At 41.5% G+C, this 28,000-nt stretch overlaps 3 protein-coding genes across 3 annotated transcripts in view; 2 read left to right on the top strand and 1 right to left on the bottom strand.

Annotated features, from left to right (window-relative positions):
* The first annotated feature begins 324 nt into the window (after positions 1-324).
* gaa (alpha glucosidase) lies at positions 325-14,308 on the top strand. Its single transcript, XM_086093137.1, has 19 exons — positions 325-906; positions 989-1,140; positions 2,286-2,451; positions 2,675-2,771; positions 2,853-2,972; positions 3,054-3,172; positions 4,042-4,173; positions 4,274-4,384; positions 4,466-4,579; positions 4,702-4,786; positions 4,929-5,046; positions 8,784-8,917; positions 9,903-10,054; positions 10,126-10,274; positions 10,489-10,630; positions 10,709-10,807; positions 12,128-12,292; positions 12,508-12,660; positions 12,729-14,308. The coding sequence occupies exons 1-19, from the start codon at positions 427-429 to the stop codon at positions 12,792-12,794; spliced, it is 2,754 nt and encodes a 917-aa protein (XP_085949263.1). The 5' UTR covers positions 325-426; the 3' UTR covers positions 12,795-14,308.
* Positions 13,071-16,818, bottom strand: galcb (galactosylceramidase b). The gene has a single exon (XM_086093163.1). It carries the CDS (start codon positions 16,594-16,596, stop codon positions 14,560-14,562), a length of 2,037 nt encoding a protein of 678 aa, XP_085949289.1. The 5' UTR covers positions 16,597-16,818; the 3' UTR covers positions 13,071-14,559.
* Positions 16,819-16,838: 20 nt separating this feature from the next.
* The window catches only part of tbc1d16 (TBC1 domain family, member 16), a 30,955-nt gene continuing 19,793 nt past the window's right edge, over positions 16,839-28,000 (top strand). The window contains exons 1-4 of the mRNA XM_086093151.1: positions 16,839-17,200; positions 21,687-21,899; positions 23,838-24,000; positions 25,111-25,428. Of these exons, the coding sequence (XP_085949277.1) occupies positions 21,719-21,899; positions 23,838-24,000; positions 25,111-25,428 (662 nt within the window). The 5' untranslated portion in view covers positions 16,839-17,200; positions 21,687-21,718. The remainder of the gene's footprint in view (positions 17,201-21,686; positions 21,900-23,837; positions 24,001-25,110; positions 25,429-28,000) is intronic.

Raw genomic sequence — 28,000 nt, 5'->3', positions numbered from 1 at the left:
TAAACGTAAATTGTTTCAGTAATATTTTGTGTATTTACACTAAATTAAATCCAATACAGTCATGTCCCCGGATAGTCGTTTCGATTAAATATGACATGTTATGGGGAAATAACTTTAATGCAACAAACGTTACAGGAATTGTTAATATATAAAAAAAAAAAAGACGCGCTCCCCTGCTTTAAATTTTTACAATATTAACATTTTTAACTCTTAATACATTATTATGGTAACCGTTGAGTATATTTGGCACAAATTAGTACAAGTAGTTAGTCATCTTACATTAGTGCCATTTTATTTTGACCTACCTCGCTTGCTGTCGTTGGCTGTTGTGTTGCGGGTCATGGGAGCACTTTGTTTGTTTTGTTTTGTTACCGCGTCAGTAATCGACCTCTGCTAAATGCACTTTTAACCCGTTTAGAACTTTGAATGACCACTATGGCTCTGTGGGGCAAGCTAACCGGTGCCGCGCTTGTGGTTTTAGCGTTTTATTCATTTTCCGATTTTAGTCACGTGCTCATTCTTGACAGCAGACTGGTTCGAAATGGCGAGCCACAAAAGACCGCCCTCCGTGATGGACTCGAACCACCAGACAATTATGTTGCGGTCCAACCATCCCGGTGCGCAATGTCCCCGGAGAGACGATTCGACTGTGCCCGGGACCGAGCGCTCAGTAGGCGGGAGTGTGAAGAGCGGGCTTGCTGTTACTCTCCCCTCAACGACTCATCAAAAGCTCCCTGGTGCTTCTACCCCCATTCGTACCCGGGCTACCAAATTAGTGGCCTGACGCCTACTCTGCTAGGCCGGACTGCTACTTTGACCCGCGCCTCCCCCTCTTACTTGCCCCGAGATGTGGCCACTCTTCACCTGGAAGAAACTCAAGAGTCTGAAGGCTGCTTGCACCTCACTGTGAGAACCACCTCCCCCTCTGACAATGAATCTACTGTAATAATCTCAGTTTCACCAAATATGTCCTTTCTTTTCTATGCAGTTGAAGGATCGATGGTCTGACCGCTATGAAGTTGAACTCCCAGCCGGTGTCCCTAAGGGGAAAACCAGTAGCCAAGATGCCCTGTATACCATTGAGTACCAGTCCAATCCATTTGGATTCATTGTGAGGCGTGCATCCAATGGAAGGGTCATGTGAGTATTTAAAGCACCACAAACAGGTACTGCTGTTTTGGTTAGCAATGAGGTACAAATAGGCTCAACTGTAACCAGACGGTATGAACTGAGATAGAGTACAGTGGAGAGAAAACACCTACACCGCTGTCAGTCAACCCCCCCCCCCCCCCCCACACACACACACCCCACCCCACCATGTATGTGACCTCTAATGTGTACATCTCAATTGAAGTTTATTTTAATCTTTTTAAAAGGGGAAGTAAAAAAAATCGAGATAATGTGATTTCATAAGTGTGTACCCTTTCGCAACTGGAATGTTCTGTTCAGAATTAACCAATCACATTCAAACTTGTGTTAACTCAAACATAAATTCATTAAAAAAAAAAAGATTATTAAAAATTAGGGGCAAGAGGCGATTACATTTTTTAATTGTAATTTATCGCATGACTTCACTAGTTAACTCGCAATTAATCCCAAATTTCATATCTGTTATAAATGTACAATAAAAAAAATTCTAGGTTTTCATAATCTTGTTAGCAAAAGTGGGGGAAAAAGTGGTAAACTCATAGAAATAGTTAAAATGAATTTTTGACGTTTATAGCCGTCAATGGCAGTGAATGAGTTAAAGTGGGAACTGAAGTCAAAAACGTTCTTTGCAATAATATGTTCTACGTGCCCCCACTAGTCTAAACATGGTTTTCTGATTAATATTTCATTGTTAACATATATTAATCAACCTGTTTTCATCCTTCTCAGGGCAATGGCATTTTATCCTGCCCTCTATTATTGTTTAGACTAATGGGGGCTCAGAGAACATTTTGCAAAGACAATTTTTGTCTTGACTTCCCCTTTAAATGGGACTCGTTACACTCCTGGTGCCATTTAAAGTCCCTCTGATTAACCCCTATTAAAGTTGAACTGTTCTAACAGGCTTTATCCTGACATTTTTTTCTTGTTTGATTTTTTTCTGAAGGTTTTGTACTGACACTGCTCAAAAATAAAGGGAACACTAAAAACAACACACCCTAGATCTGAATGAATGAAATATTTTTATTAAAATACTATGTTCTTAATGTCTCAATGGATATGGAGCCACAATTAAAGTTAAAGTGGAATCATCATCATCATTCTAATGTAATGTAATGCTCTGTTCTGTCATTTAGTATGAATAGCACGGTGGCTCCTCTTTTTTTTGCCGACCAGTACCTGCAGCTGTCCACCACTCTGGCCTCCTCGCTGGTGTCAGGCCTCGGGGAGCATTACACGTCTCTCTGCCTGGACCTTAACTGGACCTCCCTGGTTCTCTGGAACAGGGACATGGCTCCTCACGTGAGTATGCTGGATTCATTTAAAACCAACCATAGTATGGCTAGATATAACATAGATAGAAAATAATCATATAAAGTGCTGAGCGCAGTAATGAACTGCCCCCTCCAGGTCAAAATTGGAACTAAACTTTGAGTAAGACTGAAAAATAGGCATTTTGTCTAATCCTTTTCACAGTTAATAATCTTCTCTATAGTGAGGGTTTGCTGTATTCTCTTTTCTCCAGGCTGATGCAAACCTCTACGGCTCGCACCCTTTCTACGTGGTACAGGAGGGAGACGGATTCGCACACGGGGTGTTCCTTCTTAACAGCAATGCAATCGGTGATGACTTTGTTCAATAAGAGCTACTCTTATTTTCACACGTTTTCTCCTAACTCTACATGTGTATGTGTGTGTGTCTAGAGGTGATCTTGCAACCTCTACCAGCTCTCACGTGGGTGTCCACAGGCGGAATCCTAGACCTGTACATCTTCATGGGTCCCGACGCTCAAACTGTTATACGTCAATACTTGCAAGTTATCGGTACGGTACGCCAAGTCGGCAACAACCCGCCGCAAAGGAACATGTTCAAAGACAGATTTTTTTAAAGATATTCTTCTGTAGGTTATCCCATGATGCCTCCTTATTGGTCACTGGGCTTCCACCTGTGTCGCTGGGGCTACAAAAGCACTAATGTAACCCGTCAGGTGGCTCAGCGCATGCACGATGCTAACTTGCCCATGGTACGTTCATGTTGCATGCAAAGGCCGTGTTTTTTGTTGGTGTGTATTTTGCATTCACATTTTTTTTAGCCTGTGCAAAATCAATGGTTGCTAATAATAAACAAATGGATAATTATACAGTATACAATTATTAAATACATTATTAGTAATACTCAATGAATAACAATATCCTGTATTTTTGTATTGCCTTTTTTCATATTTGAACTTGTGTAAACTGTTTTATTACTGCATATGAAAATGTTTTAGTTACAAATTTAGCATAAGACAAATTAAGTATTAATAATTTGAATTAAATAATTTTCAGATTTATGGTCTCTTCACAAAAAATGCCAAATTAATTATGAATTGATTAATTATTCAGTAGAACATATAATGAATAAGTATAGTTAATTTTAATATTTGGTCATTGATTAAAAAAAAAAGTTTATATGAATATATCACCCTACTTAATAATATACAAATATGTGTCTACTGTGCAAAACAGTTATCTATTTTTATTCAGAACACAATTGCAATATTAACAAAATAATTGAATTACTACTACTACCACTGCTACAATTTAGTTTACAATTTGAAACAATTCTGATTATTTAATTTGAGTGTATAGTAATCGATTATATTTATGTAGTGTCTCTTCCATATATGTGTTCATGACAGTTTAAATATTTAACCGGTATGTCACTATCTATTGAAAAGCATGTAACTCCTTTTTTTTAATTTTTATTAAATTAATTGTCGTCGTTTTGGGCAAACAATAAAACTCGTATAAATGTGTAGATACAAACAAAACAAAACAAACTGCACATTCATCGGGTGTTGTCATCTGATAAGAGTCTTGGCAACTTTTTTTTTTTCTTTTCTTTTTTTAGGATGTGCAGTGGAATGACCTGGATTACGCAAACAAAGGCAGAGTCTTCACCAATGACCCGCTGCAATTTGGGGACATTAAAGAGATGGTGGAGGAATTCCACCAAAGAGGCTTGAAGTACATCCTCATCCTGGTGGGGAACACTTTCAACCATTTGCTAACTGTTTGTCCCCAGTAGGCGGCGATATGGCACTCCTCAAAATGTAGCGTGTGTGTGTTGTGTTCCTCTCTAGGATCCTGGGATCAGCACGACAAGTCCTCCAGGAACATACCATCCCTTCGATGATGGACTCAAACGAGACGTATTCATCAAAAATGCCACTGGTCAACTCCTAATTGGCAAGGTTGGACTTCAACTTGAAAGTCTTTCATTTAGCATTTGTGAAGAATTGTAAGATCAATGCATTTCCCGCATGTGCCTTCAGGTTTGGCCTGGTGCGGCAGCCTTTCCAGACTTTACCAACCCGGAGACCAGACAATGGTGGGAAGACTGTATTATGGCTTTTTATTCTAAAGTGCCAGTGGACGGATTATGGATTGTAAGAATATACTGTACACACACAAACATGTATGTTAGGTTAAAGGAAGACAGAAATTGTCCTTGGGCGTGAATGTGAGCACGAATGCTTGTTTCGTATCTGTGTGTCTTGTGTCCACACAGGATATGAACGAACCAGTCAGTTTCGAGTCGGGCTCAGTGGAGGGTTGTCCTGACACAGATCTTGAGAACCCACCATACACACCCAGTAAGTCAGCAACACTACTGTCCTTATATGGTCATTTGGCTATCACTATGGATATAATAAATGGGTCAAGACAAAACAGTGTATAAAATACATGAAATAGCAATAAAACTTTTTGTTTAATATTTGTGTGTCCCCCAAACAGGGGTGGTCGGAGGCCGCTTGAGCTCTTTCACTCTTTGTATGTCAGCTCGGCAAAATCTGTCCACTCACTACAACCTGCACAACATGTACGGACTGACTGAAGCTTTTGCCACTCACAGGTTGGTTAACCCCTTCAGACCCACATTTTCTCAGCTGGGCAATTATTATCTCTATATATATATATATATATATATATATATATATATATTATTATTTTTAACTGATTTTGACTATTTTCTACGGAAGCGTATTGCATTCACTTGGAAAAAAAAGTCCTGTTTTTCTGACTAATTTTTTGGGGGAGCTTTGTTTTTTGGAGTATTTTTTTCCTGTTTTATTGAATATTTTTTCCCAGTTTTTTGAGTATTTTTTCCTGTTTAAAATATATTTTTAAGTTTTTCTGAATTTTCTTTTTTTTTAAAGGGGGTTTCCCTCACAGATTAGAGAACAAACCACAATACAATATACACTTTCATTCCTTTATTGAGAGCCAGTAAGTAAACATGACCATCTTATTGCATATGGAGGTATGCGGGAAAGTGTCCGCTTCCGCTATTAGCGAGTCTGCAATAAGTCACTTGGAGTTAAGAGGTTAAAAAAAAATAACTCTGAAAAACAGTAATTATTATTATTTTGTCTTTTTTTTTCTGTTTTTTAAATGTTTTTCCCCCGTTTTTTTTAAATAAATAAAAAATTTCAGCCTGTTTTTCTGAATATTTTTTTGACAATAAAAAAATATTCGGTAAAATATTCTGAAAAACAGAAAATAAAATTAAAAAAATACTCAAAAAACAAAGCTCCCACAAAAAATTAGTCAGAAAAACAGGAGGGTTTTTTTCCCCAAGTGAATGCAATACGCTTCCGTACTTTTCCCACATAAGAACAACATAGAATATTTTTTTGGGGTGGGGGCGGTTATCTCATGTTTTTATAGTGGACACCAGGATAGTATGGCTGTAACGGCGTGTTGTAAACTTACCAAGCTCATATGTAATATTTTTAACATGAACATTATGCAAATAAACTTGCCAGTGTGATTGGTTATAGCTAGGATCCAATCATGAACCAGAAGTGTTGACATCATCCAAATTATGCATTTTTTTATTGGTTTAGACATGCAAATATGTCATGTGTACTGCAATCATTTATGGGTCACAAGGGGTTTAAAATGGCTAATGGTGTTCACATGCTTTATCAATCATTTTTGATAGCTTTTTATAGTGTACTTACTGTGATGCAGCATGTGGGAAAGGAGAGCCACTCCAATAGTATAGATTTGTGGAAAAATAGGAAATTTACAACATTTTGACAGAGGATGTTTTAGCCTGACGCAAACGATATGTAGAATGCACGTCATCACCCGCGCGGGAATATACATAACCATTCATTTTAGGGATGCACGATAATGCTATTTTGAACTGATACTAATAAACCAATAATTTAGAAAGTGCCGATGTCGATAACCGATAAGTAAGCCGATAATTGTTTGCAAAATTAACTTGAATACAAACAGGTCCTAGGTGAGGGACCAGACAAAGCGTGGCTCAAAAGACCCCTATGATGAATGTAAATTTTGGACCACACACAGCTTGGGTTCTGGTACCAATCCTCTCGAGAGGGGCTGGACTCTCTTCCACTCTGGAGTTGCCCACGGTGAGAGGCGCAGAGCAGGTGTGGGCATACTCATTGCCCCCCGGCTAGGCGCCTATACGTTGGGGTTTACCCCGGTGAACGAGAGGGTAGCCTCCCTCCGCCTTCGTGTGGGGGGACGGGTCCTGACTGTTGTTTGTGCTTATGCACCGAACAGCAGCTACCCACCCTTTCTGGAGTCCTTGGAGGGTGTGCTGGAGAGCGCTCCCCCTGGGGACTCCCTCGTTCTGCTGGGGGACTTCAACGCTCACGTGGGTAATGATGACAGTGATACCTGGAGGGGCGTGATTGGAAGGAACGGCCCCCCCGATCAGAGCCCGAGCGGTGTTTTCTTATTGGACATCTGTCATCGCCACGGATTCACCATAACGAACACCATGTTCAAACACAAGGGTGTCCATCTGTGCACTTGGGACCAGGACGCCCTAGGCCGCAGTTCGATGAACGACTTTGTAGTCGTGTCATCGGATTTGCGGCCGCATGTGTTGGACACTCGGGTTAAGAGAGGGGCGGAGCTGTCAACTGATCATCACCTGGTGGTGTGTTGACTCCGATGGTGGGGTAAGATGCTGGTCCGACCGGGCAGACCCAAACGTATTGTGAGGGTCTGCATGGAACGTCTGGCAGAATCCCCTGTCAGAAAGAGTTTCAACACCCACCTCCGGCAGAACTTCTCCCTTATCCTGAGGGAAGCGGGGGACATTGAGTCCGAGTGGACCATGTTCCGCGCTTTCATTGTTCACGAGTGAGGGTAGGTTGGAGCGGGAGATCGACAGGCGGATCGATGCAGCGTCTGCAGTGATGCAGACTCTGTATCGGTCTGTTGTGGTAAAGAAGGAGCTAAAACGAAAGGCAAAGCTCTCGATTTACCGGTCGATCTACGTTCCTGCCCTCACCTATGGTCACCAGCTGTGGGTCGTGACCGAAAGAACAAGATCCCGGATACAAGCGGCCAAAATGAGTTTCCTCCGCAGGGTATCCGGGCTCTCCTTTAGAGATAGGGTGAGAAGCTCGGTCATCTGGGAAGGACTCAGTGTCGAGCAACTGCTCCTCCGCGTTGAGAGGAACCAGTTGAGGTGGCTCGGGCATGGACCCCTCCCTGGAGAGGTGTTCCGGGCATGTCCCACCGGCGGGAGGCCCCGGGGACGACCCAGGACACGCTGGAGAGACTATGTTTCTTGGCTGGCCTGGGAACACATTGGGATCCCGTCGGAGGAGCTGGCTGAAGTGGCTGGGGAGAGGGAAATCTGGGCTTCCCTGCTAAAGCTGCTGCCCCCGCGACCCGACCCCGGATAAGCGGTAGATGATGGATGGACAAATATACTTTCGAGTCCTACTAGAAGTCTAACATGTACAAATACATTGAAACATTGTGTAAAGCACCATGAAGCTGAATTTTATTGATAACTCTTCTTCAAAGACAACCAGCAGTAACTCATTTTGAGTTTGCCAAAACAAAACAGTCATGTTTTAAAAATGCAACAAAAAACTGCGATGGTAATATTTTGGTAAGACACAGGAAAGAAAGTCCACACTGGCTACTGCCATGTCGCCGTGATGCATCTTCTGCTAACACGAGGTCACGCGCAATATGACATCACAAATATGCAACACTACCATAGGAGAGGGGAGGGGTTGAGGAGTTGGGCACAACTAGAGCCACAAACAGATGGACCAACGCGGCAAGTCTATTATTATCGGCAGACTTCTCTATTATCTGGTACAACTGTATGACGTCAAATTGGTCGATAATTACAAATGATCGGCCACCAATATTATCGTTGCATCCCTAATTCATTTATCTTAAGTGTCCACATCCTGCAACTGTGAGGCACCATGTATTGTATATTAAGAGTACAGCCTCTATTTGAGAAAATACAGTAGTGACCCAATTTATTATATTATAATTATAAATTAACGCCTCACCTCAAATAGACCCCATCTGTCACCTCTTAGATTACAGATTTACAGTATTTCCTTTTATTTGGACTGATAACGACATGTGACACAATAGACACTATTACAGCATATCGACAAGCAGCAGACATGACATCTTGTAAAGCTATCATTTGGAGCTTAAAGCGAAATCTCACAAATTATGTACTTATTTGTCTTAAGTGGGTGTTTTTAGGAGGACATCCCCTGATTAAGGAAATGCAGTGTGCATGTTGTGGTATCACAGTCTATCGATTGTTGTCAACGACAGTGCTCTGGTGAAAGCGCGCGGCAAGAGGCCGTTTGCCCTGTCTCGCTCTTCCTTCCCAAGTATCGGACGCTTCTCCGGAGTGTGGACGGGAGACGTCAGAAGCAACTGGGAGCAACTTAGATACTCCATACCTTGTGAGTAAACGTGCCCCCCCTGCCTACGCTGATTAGATTGGCTACCTTTTGGCATGAAGACTGATGAGCCAATCGGAGGCAGAGTAGGGCAGGCCATGTGGAGGAAAACAGTCCTTCAAATGCTCCCGAGCCAGAAATTGAGCTCAGGTGAACTGATTTGCCCTCATACACGGGATACAATGTGGGTTCGATCCCCGGGTTCGGCGCTGCACACTAACTAACTACACGCTCTAGTTAAGTTTTATAGTAGCTAGGCTGGTAATTGATTTTTAAGTACCGGTAAATAAAAACACAAGAATTGGGACAAATAGTTTAAGATTCAGCACAAAACTATACTGAAATCTAACCAGACTGTTTTTCACTATTTTTTATTCATTGTTTACTCAATATTGTCATTTGTTTTATAACATATACTTTATGCTTGCCTCATGATAAATACATAATTTCAGGCTGCTTGTGCTACCTAACTGTTCTTAACAAGTCATGATAATTTTATTATTGTAAGCAAGTACAAATGACGGATTTTTAAAAGATTTTCTGGACTACTTAAAAAAAAAAATGGTGAAAATTGAGAGTATACCCACTTCTCCAGGGACCACTACACTACTGACCTAAGGTTTTAAAAAAAAAAGATGACAAAAGATTGATTTTAACTGATATGAAATACTTGTTGTAATACATTTTTCAGCCATTTTGCCCAGCCCCCCATTCATGTTTAACGTTAACACTGTAACATTAGTGCGATCCGTTAGCCTGCCTATGGAGTTTTGCGTTGTTAGCTAGTGAACTTTCCAAAGGCAAAGTTTTGTGGTGATTTTGAATACACGGTTCTTCTTAATAAAAATGTTCCCTCTCTTTCAAACTGCTGCTTGTTGACGTGAAATGAGTTTGAGTACGCTACCATCATGTAGTGCTGATGATCTTCGGCTTGTATCTTGAAACACAATCTTCCACTGTGTTGACGACGTGCACATTTTCCTCTCAGCGGTGCTGAAGTTCAACCTCTTCGGGGTCCCCCTGGTGGGCGCGGACGTCTGCGGCTTCGGAGGCGACGCCACCGAGGAGTTGTGCGTGCGCTGGATGCAGCTCGGGGCCTTCTACCCCTTTATGAGGAACCATAACGATCGGCCATATGCGGTGAGACGCACGCGCCGCAATGACGTATTGTACCGCTGTATGTTTGTTGTCGTAACGATCGCACTCCACAGCCTCAGGAGCCTTTCGTATTCGGGCAGAAGGCCCAGGCGGCCATGCGGAGCGCGCTGAATCTTCGTTACGCTCTCCTCCCGTTTCTCTACACGCTCTTCCATCACGCGCACACCTCTGGTGACACGGTGGCCAGGCCTCTCTTCACGGAGTATGTCACGCTAACACACTCTTTTCCCAAGAACAGCGATGGGCAAAGTCTCTGTTGAAATCTAAAAAAAATAAAAAAATATTTGATGCTAACATTTTTGGCTTTTGTGACACCTCCAACTATATTTTGATAGAAATATGAAATCAAATAAAATACAAAAAAATTGATTTGCCTACCCCTTGCTCATTTTCCCTCATCATGTTTGTCATTTCAGGTTTCCCACTGACCCTCACTGTCAGATGATAGACAGACAATTCCTCTGGGGGAGTTGTCTCCTCATCAGCCCAGCCTTGGAGGAGGGTGCAGTGGAGGTGGCTGCTTATATGCCTCCCGGGACTTGGTACAATCTGCATAGTGTGAGCTGCGCAAGCTTTGATTCGTGAATTTCATCCCTTGCATTAACACATAACCCAAAATGATCTGTTCTTTGTCAGGGTCAGCCGTCGTACAGTAAAGGCGAGTACCTGCTTCTGTCTGCGCCCTTGGACATCATTAACGTCCACGTGAGGGAGGGACACATTGTCCCCCAGCAGGTTGGTCTACCACTATAACCATTTGGATTAAGACAGAATGGGGGCATTTAATTACTGAAATTCACAGAGGCAACCGTTTGTATTTGAATTTGCGGATGCCAAGGATGTAAAATGAGTATCATAGTATAGTTACTAGCAGAATGATGGTCCATATTTAAAGAAATAGGGTATGTTCCGGTACTTTATTTTGCAATTGAATTAACTCATAAAGCAGTTTATTTTACCAAAGCACCATCTGCTGTTTGTGGTGGGGCACTGCACTTAATGGAAAATTGCCACCGGAAGCAACAATACAGTTATCGATGTATAACAACGAATACAGATTTGAGAAATTATTACCCACTTAAATGACTTGTGACAATGGAGTGGGGGAAAAAAGATTAAAGTCTGAAGAAGTTGAGTAGAAACGAGGGCCTGGTCGAAAATCTGCAGATATGAGATGAATCACATTACTTTTAGTTGGAATCTCTTTATAAAGAGAGTCAAGACAAATATTTTCTTTACTATCTGTGCTAAATCGTTGTTTCTTAAAGATGCAGTACAAATTAATTTGTTTGTTTGTTTTGGCTAAGTCGTGGGTCATATTTATTCATTTATTTACTAGGCTTGTGGTAGTTGAGCCCAAAGTGGGCTTTGCTCTTGAACAGAGGTGGCAAATCCAGGTCCAGAAAGTAAAAACCCTTGCCACAGTTTGGCTTTAGCCCCTGATGCTAGCTAGCATCAGCAGGCAAACAAGCACCATTGGAGCGAGCTAGCTAGCTAGGGGCTAAAGCCAAACTGTGGCTGGGTTTTTACTTTCTGGACCTAGATTTGTCACCTATACTCTTGAAGTGTGATAATTAAGTCAATAATGAATACATTTTTATTTTCATCTACTCAAAATGTTCAGTGGCATCAGACCTATTTATACATATATACATATTTTGTTTGTTTGTTTTTTGGGGGAGGCCTATCAGTAAATCATAACAGCATTTTTTTTTAATGCGTGCCTTTTTATCAAAGTATATCAAAATTATGATTTATAATGGGATACAAATGAGCATTTTATAATGATATATAAATCTCCCTCTCCCATTTGCAATAATTTAGAAATTACCACATGGTGCCATTTTGAACCTCTACATGTCGTGACAATCTGCTAAAATTTTTAGCTACCTTTTGTTTGATTTTACTACTTTTCTTTGATGTAATAAGTTATAACACATCAAATAAATAAAAAAAAAAAAGAAAAGAAAAGAAATGGGACAAATACCACCCAGGGTTCAATGAAGACAATCAATTTACGAATGAATTCATATGAATGTGTCCACTCTCTTACAGGAGCCAGCTTTAACGACAACAGTCTCACGCAGAAACCCTTTCCTCCTGATGGTGGCGCTGTCAGCGGAAGGCTCGGCCCAGGGGGACTTGTTCTGGGATGACGGCGACAGTATCGATACCTTTGAAAAAGGAAGTTATTGTTACGTCATCTTCACTGCTGGGCAGGTGGGTAAAGTCCGTGGTTGAACTTTGGAACTGAAATGACTTGTGCTTGGGGTTGCACTGCCAAATATATGGCCAAAGTTTCGGTACTTTTCAATAGAGGCATGTATAAAACGTTTGGTTAGGTTGTCTGGTAATAGCAAGTTAGCAAAACATAATGGCTAGCCTGCTAGTTATCTTGAAGTATGGGTGACATCTTTAATACCTCACTGTTTCAGTCCCAGCTTGTGAGCGAGCCCATCCAGCAAAATGGAGCCCTTGATGGCCTCATACTGAGAAGAATGCAGATGTTCGGCGTGCCCTCGCCACCCCAATACGTGGTAGCCAATGGGGAGAAAATCACGGATTTTACATATAATGCTGATACAAAGGTTAAGAATTGAACATGAAAACCTAGTCATGACTTTCCTGAAGGATAACACTTGGTTTCTTCCAACAGGTTTTAAACGTGAGCAGCTTGGCCTTGCCCATGTCAAAGATGTTTACAGTCCAATGGGCACTATGATGATGCACTGGTTTCTATTACCCATAATGCCACTGGAGAGATGTTTGTTTTTTTGCAGGTATGTTCATAGCAGCTTATTATTCTGTCGTTTGATTGTCATTGCTACACTGGAGCCAAATATTGACTACTTTTGCCCTTTAAAATGGGTGTATTTTTTTTTTTAAGTATTTTGAATTTATTAGAGAAAAAACATCCATTGTACATAGTATTTTATCATCAGACAAGGACACATTTTATTTCCTTCTCACACTCTCATGGGTCTCTATTAGTTACATCTGCATTAATGTAGTAAGAACTGCATCAAAAATTTTACTTTTGATTGGCACTTTATTTTATGAACAAAAAGTATTGCAGTGTTATGTTGCATTTTATAACATTGTATAAAAGTAAGTAGGAAGTTGCACTTTACTCTGTCCGAGGTTATACATGGATATAAAATAATAAAAATCTATCCACATCATAAAAAAATCATGTTTTATCATACATTTTTTAGATTTGCATACAAATATTCTATTTAGAAAATCAACACGAGTTTAAAGGCTGAAGTGATAGGAAACAGTTGTGGGCTCTTTATGGTAACCAGAATTCAACGCTTTTACCAGGAATCCTATATTGTACAGCTCATTTTATTATGTTTAATTGTTACACATTTTTATCTTCTTCTTGTTATGTATCGTCGTGGAGTGGACTGTACTCTGCATTTTGGCCTTGACATTCCTCAAGGGACAGTGTCAGTGCTTGACGGTTGCACTAATTCTGACTGTCACCTGCGGGTCGCTTGTGTTTTTTTGCGCCACTGAACGGGCATCATTTTACACAGTCCCTTTTTTTGCTGGTCCGCTGCTGGACAGTCTACGCTGGTGCACTGGATGGATGGCGGTGGAGTTGTGGACGAGAATGTCAACGCAAAACGTGGAGGCGTATGGCTGTCCGCGGGATGTGGAGATGAAAGTTTAGCGCTTGGAAGTGAACTGTTGGAAGTCTCTGATCAACTGCTGAAAGTTGATTCTCTCCTCTTTCATCTAGAACTGCTTCAAACATCAAAGCGCATGTAGGAATGAAAAAAAAAATGTTGATTGTATTGCTATTAATGTTTTATGTTGCGTTTCTGTAAAGCGCTTCGTGACAGCTAAGGCTGTTTGAAAGCGCATTATAAAGATGACTTAAAATGTTCAATTCATTAAGGCTTACAAATGGGATTTTTTTTTCTAAGAGGAAACACACATTTTCAAGTCATCTGTATTCTACTAATTTAGTGGAAATTGAATAGAGAAAAATAGCCTGAGCTTTCAAAGATGACAAGAGTACTGCACATTAGGCTTTGTCCGTGTTTACATATAGTGTGTATATACAGTTATTTAACTTTTGATCAAAGACACCTGCCTTAAAATAATAGGGCTGCAACTAATGATTATTGTAATCTTTTGATTTCCATCCCTTTATTCCAAAACATGACATTATTTCAAAGTGACAGTGTAGAAAATGTACACATTAATTATGAGTTATTGTCACACAAAAAAAAAATGTTGAACGTTTTCCAAAATAAAAAGAAATGTTTTCAAATAAATTATTTTGATTAAACACAAAATATAATTATTCTTTCATGAAGAACTGCAGACATGTGACAATATTTCCTGTCGAGAGCCTGAAATTCTGAGGATTTAGACAATTTCAAGTTAAACAAGGTCTCTCAATGATTCGTTATCAAAATAGCTGAAAAGAATTATTTTGATCATTTATTTGTTCTGGATTCATTGTTGCACCTCTAATCGTATTCATTCAAAACAGTCACAATGGTTTCTTGTTTCACTGGCGTTATAGCAAAATTATCAAACTGGGCCAGCTCAAACGATTGTGTCCCGATGGCAGCCCAGCCATTCTTTGGTGTCAGTGCCACAGCATTCTTCCACAATTGATAACCGTTCAGCTTTCCTGATGCAAATTGGCCCGTTACAGTGAGCGATAGCGTGTGCCAGTCACCGGCTTTCGTACCAGATTCTCCTTCAGCCAGAATCATGAGACCAGCAAGGTCATTCGTAACTTTGTATGTTCCATCAGCAAAAACCCAGAAAAATATTCCCTTGGCACTACGGATGACCTGTCCCCCTTTATTAACCCTCGCTGCAATGAAAACACCACCAGTTTTTCCACTCTCCATGAAGACGTCACATTTAACATTCAGATCCTGCCACATATAATCACCAATAACACTTATAGTCTGATCTGCATCCGTTGCCCAAGAGATAGGCCGCTGAGTCAGAACCTGACGTAAAGTGAAGGCATGAGGCCCAGAATCTGTCAGGTTGGTATAATATTCAAAGACGCCAGTCTGGTCAGCGAAGTTCGGAGCTTCTGAGAAGGGAGCATCTTGGACATTAAAGTCATCCTTGTAGTATTTTGGGAAGGGGGACGAGGCAGGTGGATCTGGGTAGTTGCCCTTCTGTCCCGTTGTCATTGTGGTTACTGTGTAAACCTCATCTTCATTCAGATTTAGGGTAAATTTTCCATTCTTTAGTTTCAGTGGACTTAGACGCTCAAAAAAAATTGGCTTTTTTGTCTTAAAGTTAAACCGGGACCGCCAAAGTTGCAACTCCTTGACGGAAGAAAAAGATCCTTTCAGCTGAAAGGTTGCATTTTGTGAGGTCACCGAGTACGGAGGGAGTGGAGGTCGTATGCACAACGAATGATTATGGGTCATCGTTTCGATGACAACTGTAAGATTTCCTTTCCCATCAGTCAAGGCGACATAACTTCCGCCGTTTGCCAAATGTCCAACAGTCTTCAGGTACGTCCATCCTGGCTTGGTGAACTGTGACGTGTGAGCTGTAATCCAGACGGGAGACGCCACGACATAGTTGCCGCTCCAGGGTTCGGACGCTGTCATCAGCCCATCTCTTCCAAATGGCAGTTCCTCATAGTAGCTGGCAACTAAATTCCAAGAAATTGTAGCGGTCATAAATCCGTTGATGTAGTTCTGGTTGAGAATGCGAGCCCAACAGCCTCCTCCGACATCATCGTTGAATGTGCTGTAATCCTCTGAAGACCACAGCGTCTTCCTTGTCTTCAGGGCGTCCATCACAGTGGTAGTGCCAGGGTAGTGAGCCCCAATCACATCAACAGCATTGCTGAGCTCTGGATCCAGCAGAAGAGACTGTGAAATAGGCTCCCACAAGTTGTCATTGGCTATGATCCTGACACGCCCCAGGCCACTTTTGTCCAAAGTGTACCGCAGCAGCTTGATATACTTGCTGTCAAAGTTTCGTTCGTTCCAAATCCCAACATAGTCGATGTTGAGTTCATGGAAGTGCTTTGCTCCAAGGATCCACTTGACCACATATGTAGCAGTGACGTCAGGAAAGTCATAGGGCCACTGCTTACCATGGCCGATCCAACCAGGAAATGCCCAGGGCAAGCCAATAAGTATAATGTTTGGATTCCTCTTCTTTGCCTCTTTCATGAGCCACCATTCATACCCTCGGAAGTAGTTCTCATCATCCTCATAGTGCATGTGCGATGGTTCCGTTCCATCCGTAGTTTGAGCATCTCCTCCTATTTCAACTTTAAGGATCTGCAACGCGGCACCAAAATTTGGTTTAAAAAGATAATCGAGGATCTGGCTTCGGTAGGGCTCTGCATAATTGACTAGTAAACGCGTCGTCGCCCCTCCACCACTCAATCCTCCAATTCCATCAAAGACATGTCCTAAGTCCTCCGTGTCGTTCAGGAAATAGGTCTGTGAAAAGCAGGAAACTAGAAAGAAACGTAAAAATATCACAAGGAAAACATATATTCCGTACGCCATAGCACAACCAGCCGTTGCCCTGTGGTCTGTCAATTCATAACTTCCTGATCATATGATCATGTGATCATGTGATCAATCATAATCATTGCGGAAGCGGTGATTTCTCTTTGATTTACAAATTTACAATTATTGCAAATATACACTCAACAAAATAGGCAAACATACATAAACAACAAATACAATTAATCACCCACAACAAAAATAAAAACATGCATGAAGCGGTGATTTGTGGATTGGAGACAGTTGTGGTCTGGCCGGAAAGTCAAGCTAAATTTTTCAAAAGTAGGAAATGACAAAATGTGCCTTTCAACTTAAACGTCAGTGGTGTTCGACTCTGTTCTGTGTTCATTCCACCACGTAGGGTGTACTTTGAAAGTACTATCCGGAAGTGGAATATTTGCTGGCAGGGAATAGGGGGTAGCATCAGCGCAGCAGCGAAAATGTATGCCGTCACAGACTGAACACACAGGGAGACAAACAAGACTTGTAACCCGTAAACGCCGAGCGCAATTCCCGGAGAGAGGCTGTGACACGTCGCCGGTACACGCTGCAGCCTGACATGGACGTCCACAATGGGCTGTAGACTCCTGCGGCAGGACCGAAGGTGAGTCGTGTCCGCGTTCTTGTCCTTAGATGCGGCTTGGCTCCTCATTCATTTGGATTCTGAAACAGGTGCACGCCAAAGTCTTTTTTTCCCCTGTACGCTATACGTGACATGGTTAAAAAAAAAAAGACTGACTTTAAAGTTCTCCTTTGAGGCTGCTGACGATATCAATTGTCAAATGAGGCTTTTCCAGCCAGGTAAAATGAGATGGAGTCGGTGGTTGGTGTATTACCGTGGGCCTATCTGTTTTGGTCATCCGCCTGACAGTTCAGGATGGAGACCCCCGGCCAAACCCCACCCCTCAATCCCAGCCTACCCACAACACGGGCATTATTACTACGTGACACGCCTCGCTCTCTTGATTTAACTTTCACCCACGTCCTGTCCTGCAGCTGACGCAAGCACTAGCACATCAAGTGTCCCGCTCCAACTATCATGTACTGCATGCAAATTTAGATGCAGTAGAGCCACCCTTTCTCCCTAACATAAACTTTTAATGATAATAACTGACGTGACATAACAAATAATTCATGTACTGACATTGAAAGTATTCAGAAGAAAACAGCACAATATATTTGTTTAGCAACGTGTCAAGTACCGGTTGTGTCGATGATATGGACCAATATTTGCCGTCTCCCGGCCTCCGAAGCCACTAAGGGGCCCTTAATGGGGGATTCCCATCAGTGACATGAACAGAGTACAGTACTACCTTGCTGCCCCCTTCCTCGCGTCGAGCAACAATGTACTTTGAAGATTGGACTTTTCAAGCTGTGGCCTTAGCTACATCAGCCATGTTTTGTCAGATCTTATTTACAACCTTTTGAAGATTGGAGCCTTACTGCCTTTGTTGACATTGAGGAAACCGTCCCTTAAAGTTTGAAAAAGACTGCCTGAAAGTGACTGGTAAAGTGGTGTGACTCTTCTCTTTTAAAATCAATAGGGCACTTGATTTAACCTTGATTGTTTGAGAAGTGTGACTGCTTGAGCATTACTAATGAACATGTGCTGATTAGACCATTGACCTTTGCTACTTTGGCCATGATGAACTGGACACGATTCAAAATCATTAGGGTACTTGTTTTGACAGTGAGAAATGGAAAAGTGATTGGTTGAAAGGTGTAGTGAAAAGCTGTTAGATGATTTAAACTTTGACCTCTGCAACTTCAGTCATATTGTCTTGGACACCAATTAGACGCAATAGGGTGGCTTGCATTGACATGAAAGGGGGAAAAAATCCTAAACGTTTGAAAGTGTGACTGGTAGATTAATTCGATGATTAGATGTAGTTAATCATTTGACCACAGCCCCTACAGCCTCTCTTGTCATTCAAAATAAGTAGTGCATTTGTTTTGACCTGGCAGATTATTATTAAATGTTTGAGGAATATGTGTTAAAATTAGATGTTTGACATACATTCAAGTTATCGTGTCAGATGAACAGGATACTTATTTTAGACTTAGGAAAAAAACGTTTGCAAAAAATAAAAAGTCTGAATTTTATATTCCGAAACAGAATTCAGGTCAGGATGTGCCCCGCAAAGGAAAGTAGCTTTGATGTGGCGGTGTTGTAATGCTTTCAGCAATGGATATTTTAACAGAAACGGTGCAGCAACACATGCAGAAAGATATTTGATCACAAATGGTGCAGCAACTTGAACACAGAAAAGACGATATAACAATACTCACATTCATGTCTCTATTCGCTGCGATAAACGGCTAATATTACTGTAACTTCTTGAGCAGTTTTTTTGTCTCTTGTCTACACATATATATACTCTGCATGTTCTATACTGCACCCTGGTGGCCAAGGTGCACACACCTAATGGCATTTCTCTTCATTTCAGTACGGAAGGATGAGGTGAGATATGAGTGTTTTAAGTTATGAGCGTGGTAAAGGTACAGATTATCTCGTAAGTCAATGCACTGGCATTCTGAATGGGTTTCATTAAAATAGGTCAAACTTAAGTAAAAGACAAAGCTGGAATCAACACTTCCTGTGCAACAGTGCAACAGAAATTGCTTATATCCTCCAATGATAGATGAGTCACCTGGCAGGTGTCTTGTAAAAGCACAGTAACCTAAAACACGTTTTTCTGGCTTCTTACTAGGACGTTCCTTTTATTTATTTATCCAAATGTCAGTATGACTAGTAAGATGCCTGAGGTGAGAAACTTGGAACCTTTTTGTAACCTTGTGTTCACTTGTTTCTTTTGGTGTCAAATTCCATTTAAAATGTTACAGGACTGAGTAACAAAGTATCCTCCAGGTCCAAAGCACACCCCACTGTACCATGGAAGCAACAAGCAGCCAGTCCATCCAACTGACCCGACTGGACCACAGTGTCCCTGTAGACCAAAATAACCACAAGATAAAAGAGCAGGAAGGAATATGTCACAGTTGGGTGGGGGCCTCTTCAATCTAAAGAGATACAATACAGCAGCTCTGGGACCAAGTCGATGTCCTCGTTGGATAGACTATCTTTTCTGTACTGATGTAATGTATGCGTTCAGTATAGAGCATAGTATAGTGAGGTAGAATTTTTATTTTTATGCCTAGGGTAGGAAATAGTGAAAATATGATGCACCTTTTCCATTGTCAGTTTGTCACCATCATAAATTCATTAATTAACAGTACAAAGTAAAGATGTGCCGATGTTGGTACTGTAGCCGATAGGGCTGCACAATATATCGAAAAGATATCAATATCACAATATTCAGATTTAAATCAGATGCTAACTAAATGTGCACCGCCATCCAATAAATGAGCATTATCAAGAGGTAATTACAATTGATTAACTAAGAATATACTGAGTTTGCTTATTTTGCTGCATGAAAAAAAAATGTAATTCTTTCATTAGATAATAAAATAATTTCTTTAGGTACATGTTAAATATCGCAATAATATCTATCGCTGTTTTCAGCAACTATATCGCATATTGCATGATTTTCCAATATCGTGCATCCCTAGTAGCTGATACTGTACGTCTGTACCTGTACACGGATGCCTAAAACCTTTGGATACAGTACTATGAAATTCAATATCAGCCTGTCATATACTGTACATTCTATATTACTGCATTCAGTCCCCCTTGAGCGTCCCTGTGCAGCTTGGCAGTTAGTAAACATGTCTTCAAAAAGAGACCATTTGTAATGGCGTCTTTTTTATTTACACTCCAGTTTGTTTACTATAAAACTAAACACTTTAACAGAACAAGCCGAAAAGGAAAATAATTTAATTTAACACATGACTTACATTTTGCAAACACATGGCTTCATTTCCATCGTTTAAATTGAACACATAATACAGAGTGAGCAAATGGGTAACATCATTTTGCTTGTATCTTAGAAATCAATGATTAAAAACAAAACAAAAAGACCAGCCACGACAGAGATTAGTACTCGCTTCTATGGTTTTGATAATTCACACTTTTCTTCAAAGTGTGGTATTTATATTTAGTATTTCTTTCCTCACCACATTTGCTGACAAATACCAAACACAAAAAAAACAAAAATACCAGTCGAGTTGCAAACCTCAGGGGGCATCCGCCGACACCGCCGTGTAATTGTGAGTGTCCAACAATGGCAATATTTGTTAAAAGAAGACTGACTTTGTGGCAAGCAGACAGATTGAGTGACAGGACATTATCCGGGTGTCATCATATACGGCACTGTGTCATATGTGAGGTCATTTACAAGTTTATGTATCCTGTTCTGTGCAGGTTATAATTCATTGCAAACAATATTAATTGTGAATGACGACTGTCAAAACTGCCTCCTTCTGCTTCCTCAACCTGACACGTTTCTGTGCAACACCATTGCAACCAAATGCCCCCACACACAGTTGTCCCTAAGGCAATATAACTTTCCTTGCAGTGATTGTTAATGAAAAAATCTAATAGTGCTTCTCTCCTCTGCAATCACTTCTGAACTTTCCTGCTGAGGCACTTCCCGTCTCAAGCCTGGCATCAGGAAGTGGGGTGCCTGCTCAGTCAGCAAGGCAGAGGTAAACGTACTGAGTGAGGAGGAAGACGAAGAGAACATTCCTTGGACCAAGGGAGTACACGCTGGCAAGTTCAGTTGACAGCGAGCTGCAAACATTCAGGCAAAAAGTCATGAGAAAGAAAGAACATCAATGCGTAAGCTCGAGTAGAAGGAAAACGGTTCATTGTCGTATTGCTCGAGGGTGAGAAGTGACGAGTCAGCTGTCTTCCGCACATGCTGACACAAGTGAAGTGACATCTGTTGGCTGCTGATACGCGCTTGGATTGTCACACGAGCAGACGTGAGGTTGCTCAGGGTTGCGTATGCGCACACGTGATGGTTGCTTACTAGTGTGTACACTTATTGTTTACTAAAGGTGGGACAAGCAAAAGTTACACAAACACTGGAGGCAAAATGAAATGGAACAACGAAGAGTGAAGATGATGTTGAAGATGATGTTCAGGAAATGTCACCTAATTTCCTCTCTATTTCTCGCATCCTCCACAGAGCATGGGCCCTGCGACCCACTTTCTGAGGAGATGTCTCTGGGTCGGCTCCTGCGGCGCGCCTCGTCCAAGGCCTCCGACCTCTTGACGTTTAACCCCGGCGCGGCGGGTGCGGCGCTGCGCTCGGGCCTGGATGGCGAGATTATTTACTCCAAAAATAATGTGTGCGTGCACCCTGCTGAGCCGCTGCCGGGCATGGCAGAACACCACCCAGGTCGGTTTGCACCTATTTGCGTGATTACGCTCATAGAGTCACACTTCAAGTTATCAAGTTCTATAATAAAGAAAAGATTGGAACCTCAATGTTGTATTCATCCTCCTGAGCGCATTCAATCATGAGATCAACGATTTTCACAGTCTCAGACAGAAGGAAGTTTTAAAAGTTTTGGAGTGTCAGCGTACACCCATCATGTCGATTGTTTAGTTTTTAGGTGGTAATCTCTTCTGTTTTAGGTCAGCCTTTTCCTCGTCGTGGCTTCATGACAATATCAAATGTGTTTGATGTTATCGCAAGTCTTTGGGGTGACGTGACACAACCGACAACCCATAGATGAGCGCTAACAAAACTGCAAACAGTCACGAGCGACATGGACGAAGGGTAAACACTGGCGAAAACGCGACTGCCCCGAAGAACATGGACCATCCAGAAAGAGGAGCGGGTGGTAGAGTTGTGGTCAGAGCAGCTCAGCCTCTCTATCTACTCTACGTCGTGATAGTGTGGTCACCACTTAAAGTGGAAGTCAATCTTAAACATTTATTGACTATAATACATTATATGTGACCTCACTTGTCTAAACATGATATTCTGATTAACATTACAATTGTGGAATATGAGTTATGAAGCACAATTCCGCCATCTTCTTAGGGGGCGGCCATTTTGACATCAATGTTGCTCAGGGTTTAGGGAACAACCAATCACAGCTCACCTGTTTTCTGAAGCTGCGCTGTGATTGCTTGTTACCTGAGACCTGAGTAACATTGATGTCATCTTAAGTCGACATCAAGCGGCAAAATGGCCGCCCCCTGAGATGGATAAAAACGGCTGGATTTTGATGCTTAACTCGTATTCCACTAACGCAATATTAATCAGAATGATTATTTATATTTAGACTAGTAGGGCTGCATAGAACATATTATTGTCCCCCCCAAAAAAAATTGGGCTGACCTCCCGTGCCTTCTAATAGAGTACAGACCATTGAGCTGGTGGTCCGGACTTTTAGCTCAACTCTCAGCGTCTATGTTCTGTGCAAGCTGGAGATGAGTGGAACATAATTAATGATGATATTAGAATATAAAGTCATTACAATAAATCATCTATTCTATTCTATTATAGAACCAAACCAGAGCAGTGCCCACATTCTGCAACGCTCGCTCTTCTTGTTGGTGTTTTCCTTTTTTTTCCTGCACAAACTGCTGCATAAACACGGGCAACTTTAGCCAAAAGCTTCTGCATCTCCATTTTGAAGGTTTCTTTCTATTAATAACATGATTGTAAAAATCTGTTTTGTGGGAGAAAAATGCCTAAAGAATCTTGTAGTCTTGTAAATTGTGACCCTGCAAATTTCACAGTCTTTGTGGAATCTCACTCTGAGACTCAAAACTCTAGAACTTGTCTTTAAATGTGGGCAGTTGTGAGTTGATCGTTTTCCAAGTCTTCTGATGTGCAGGTACCATTAGCTTAAACATTGCCTGTAGAGTTATTAGTTTCATGATGGCAGAAGTTAGAATTCATTTTCCATTATAGGACGGGCACTGTGAACTAGTGGTTGGCACGTCTGCCTTACAGTTCTCTGGTTTTGAGTTAAAATCTTTGCTCCAGTCTTCCGGTATGGAGTTTGCATGTTCTCCGTGTTCTCCTGCGTCATTTCACATTCCAAAAACATGTAATTAAGTGCTTTGAGTACTCTAAATTTCTTCAACTAGCGACTATTCCAAGATGAATTCTTCCTCTCACCTGTGGTCAGCTGGGAGAAGCTCCAGCTCAAGCGTGATTGAAAATGATTGAATGGATTGTTTTTCAAATCTAAAGTGTCACAATAGTCCCATAATGCATCTTGATTATTGAGGTTCATCTTTACTGTTTTGATTGTACTACTTTACTGTACTTCTCCACGTGTCCTCACTATTGTCTGTCTGACAACGCCCCCTGCAGGCTATCTGTGCGTGCACGTGGAGAAGGACGAGAACCTGGGCACCACTCTCATTCTGACCTGGGTGCCCAACTCGCGCATCCAGAGGCAGGACGAAGAGGCTCTGCGCTACATCACGCCTGAAAGCTCGCCCGTGCGACGAAACGCGCGCCGCAGAGGCAGACGGTAGGGAACGTCATGAGTCAGTCAGCTGCCATGCTTTCTCCTGGCAATCATGAGACGATAAATGAGACGGCACCCTTGGGAGGAACAAAACCTCTGTTAGAAGCTATAAAAGTTTAACCCTTGTGCGATCTTAACATTCTGTTAACTCCCCTTGTCCTACGGGTTATTTTTGACCCTCCCTACCAAAGCCCCAAAATAAAGCAGTATTTTTTTATTTTAAATCCAAAGTCTATCTTACATGATGAAACAATCTGTTATTTATCAATTCAACTCCATTAAAAAAAAATTGAATAATTTTTAAAGATGCATTGTGCAGTTTAGAAAAGTAATATTGAAGCTTTTTCTACATCATGCATGCTCCACCGATGCCCAGTTGAGAATGAAGAGCACTGACTATTTTACTCTGACTGCACCTATCAGCTATTGTCTTCCCTTTATAGTAGAGTGTGCGGACCCACGCACGCCACAGTTTCTTTGGGGAAGGGCAGAGTTTTTCTCACCTCATTTTAAGTCATGTCTTCGTTTGTCAACTGTGGCTGTCGTGTTAAGATCGTGCACGTGAACTTGCACAGGCACCATGAAAGAGCCTGACACAGATGGTGCAGTTACGCTTTGGGCCAGAGGTGGCAGTCATGAGTAAAAAAAAAAAGTGACAAACTGCACAAATATCCTTTAATTCATTTTTAGCATGTATTTTTTGTTACACAATACAAAAAGACGATCACCAGTGACCATCAATGCAATTACATTATTTTTTTTTTACCACAAACCATCATAAAACTTTTGTTTGGTGTTTAAATGCTTTTATAATTCACGGGTCAGAAATGACCCATAAGACAATCTTTGTACCCTAGTGGTGTACTGTTCACAAGCAAAGATAAACAAAAACAAAGAGTCCCTTTTTCTGATGATGGAGGCCATTTAGGAAAAGTCATAAAGTTTCAAGTTGGAAAACTGTAGTTTAAGGTATTTTTTCTACAGCTAAGCATGGTAGTGGGTCACTTTTGACCCGCAAGACAACACAAGGGTTAAGAACTGACAATTTGTAAGAAAGTACACACAACAGCATGGTATGATTGATAGCAGCCCTGTTTAATTCCTCGCCTGCAGACCGCACTCCCGCCCCCCGGCCGCACAAGTGGAAGAAGAATATGAGGACAGAAACATCACTTGCAGCTCCTCCACAGAGAGCCAGGGTTTGGTCGCATACGAGGCCGGGGCAGACCCCCCCGCCTCGGCGCAGCATAAGCAGCCGCCCGCAACGGGTGAGGAAGGCGACGAGGGCTCCTGCGAGCTGTCGGACGAAGTGAGCCGTGACAGCACCATGGGGTCCGACTCGGACACCTTCTCCTCGCCATTCTGCTTGTCCCCCGTCAGCGAGGCGCTCTGTGAGAGCAGCAGCTCAGTCTTCTTGGACAGTGACAGCAGGTCAGAGGATTGAGATGCTTGATCTATTGTTATTTTAAGATGTGTGAAACATTCAAGAAGCAAGTAAAATGCGCATACAGCAATATTTCCCATGTAGCTAAAGGGCTGCATGCAATTTTGTGCATTTCAAAATGGCTGTAATCTTAATTGGAAGTGCAAAATACATACAGTGGATCTTCGAGTTACGAACAACGAACATATGCCTCCAGTAACGTACATATTTTGTTATGAGAGCCGTCTCAGCTTGTGCGTCTTTATTCAAACGTAAATCCTGTTGTGCAAAATGTTCAGGAAACAATAACATATACTGATTTTAAATAGGTTTTAACGTAAACTTAATATTCATAGCTTGTGCAAAAAAATAGCTATTCATATGTTTTGCAAACCTTTCGTTAATGCCACAATTAAGTAGTTTTTTTTTTAACTGTTAAACACATCTTGTAAACACCCATGCAGCATTTTGCCACTTGTGCAAAATTATAACGTTTGGATATAACAGAACAGCTTTTAATAATCCAGAAGACAAGAGTGTATTTATTTACATGCACCTTGATTTCACGATTTAGCTATTTTTGAAATTTGATTTTTAAAATGGTTAATTGAATACATTTGATTTATTTGCCAGCCCTAGTTAAACCTAATGAGGACAAGCACTATAGAAAATGTTAGTCGCCTTACATTATTTTATAAAGTCTCCTGACACTATTTGTCAATTAGCCGAAAGATACCCATTCAACAAACACAAAATCTCTCAATTTGGCAAATCTGGAGAGTTACAGTTACTCCAGTTTGCCACAAAGTGGAGCCAAAAGAAAAATAATTCAAGCCCCCCAGAGTGTAATATCGCCTGAGTCCAATTGGTGGCTCACTTCTCTGACTTTAAACACTGACTGCAGGTACATGACGTCACAAGGTGGCATGATGCACAATCAGGGGTGAACTTTTTAATAATCATATGCGTTTATCATGGGGTCATTATCTTCATTGACTGTTTCCCCACACACACTCACGGTTTGGCCTAGTGTGTGTGTGAGTGGAAACATGTCCAGAATGTGTGTGTGTGCGTCGCTGAAGCCTTTTTAACCTCTCTCGGCCCCCAGCCTGCCTGCTCTAAGTGCAGCCAGTGTGTGACTTGGCAACGCTCTCGGCTTCTAACATTTACTCTGTGCTCCTCTCGCCTTCTCCTACTGCTCTTTTTCCTTTCTCTTCTGCTCCATGTCCATCCTTTGTGTGTGTGTGGGGGGGGGGGGGTGCGCATGTGCACATTTTCCTTCCGCTCCGGGATTCTCCTTTTCCCATATTTGTTCCACCCATGTTTTTCAAATGTTACATCTTTTCCTCTCCTTGCTCATTCCCAATATGCCCCCCCCCCACACACACACACTCAAGTGTTGCCCACCTCTCAAATATCCCTCCCCGCCCTCCTTCCCTTCCTAAAGTCTGTGTGAAGCCCTTTGATTTCCAGCGCGCCTGGGGTTGTTGTGCTGGGCTGAATGTCAGCTTGCCGGATTAGAGGACGGAAGAGAGAGAGAGAAAGAGAGAGCCGGCCAAAACCCTGGAACGCTCTGAATGTCCCTTTTTCTCTCCCTCGCTTTAATTGACACTGTTAAGGGGGCCAGGAACTGGAAACATGTCACTTGGAATCATTCAAAGAGAAAAGGGCTGCCTATGGGAGAGCAAGATTGGATGAAAGCAGGGGGGAGAAAGACGAGAGCGGTGGGAGGAAAACCGAGGAGAAGAATCCACAGCCGAGCTTTTCAAGGAGTTTCTTGACACTTTTAACCAAAGTCTGCTGCCAGTCAGGCCTCAAGCGAAGCACGCTTGTGGGCTGATTAAAAGTGCACTGCATTAGGCACACCGGCACAATCTATTGTAGGGTTGGGAACATGCGGTTCATACAAGGCATGAGGGAGTATTTGAATCTGGCCCGCTATATAAATCACAAATGAAAGTTTTTTCATTTGTTATTTATGCTCTTCATACATAACAATTTCATACTTTTTTCATAAAATCTTCAAGTGTTATGTGTATAATTGAATTTTTCTAAACTTTATATTATAATGATATAAATGGTTTTAATTTAGTTATATCTATACTTATTTCATTTATTGTTGCTGTTGGGTGGAATTTTCGCAACGCCCAAACCACAAAATGCCGTCCTGCTTGATTTACTAAACGCCACATAGTTCAAGTTGGTCATATCGCTTGTACTGCTATCGTACATCTTTGCTCACCAATTGTACATCATCCCAAAATAATGATCAATCGCTAATTTTATACACACATAAAAATACTACACTGTCATGATTTATACAGTAGGATACACATCAACAACGTCTGCGCTCATTATAATTTCATAATTTATTTATATTAGGGACAGTATGTATTAATAAGCATTTCAATAAATATGCCAGGATTAGCCAGCTCGCACCAACTACCCAACTAGTAAAAAGCCTTTAATAATTTGAACACACAAATAACTGTGATTAACTCTTTTTCAAAGGCCTTCTTCTTCGAAGACGTGTTATTCAATAAATACAATAATGAACTAAGTTGGTTCATAGATTTGTTC

This window comes from Leptonotus elevatus, chromosome 1, assembly GCF_054856555.1.
Source record: "Leptonotus elevatus isolate MCC_2025b chromosome 1, RoL_Lele_1.0, whole genome shotgun sequence".
Classification (NCBI taxonomy): Eukaryota; Metazoa; Chordata; class Actinopteri; order Syngnathiformes; family Syngnathidae; genus Leptonotus; species Leptonotus elevatus.
The sequence above is the reverse complement of the archived record's forward strand: the minus strand, read 5'-3'. Positions and strand labels throughout refer to the sequence as shown.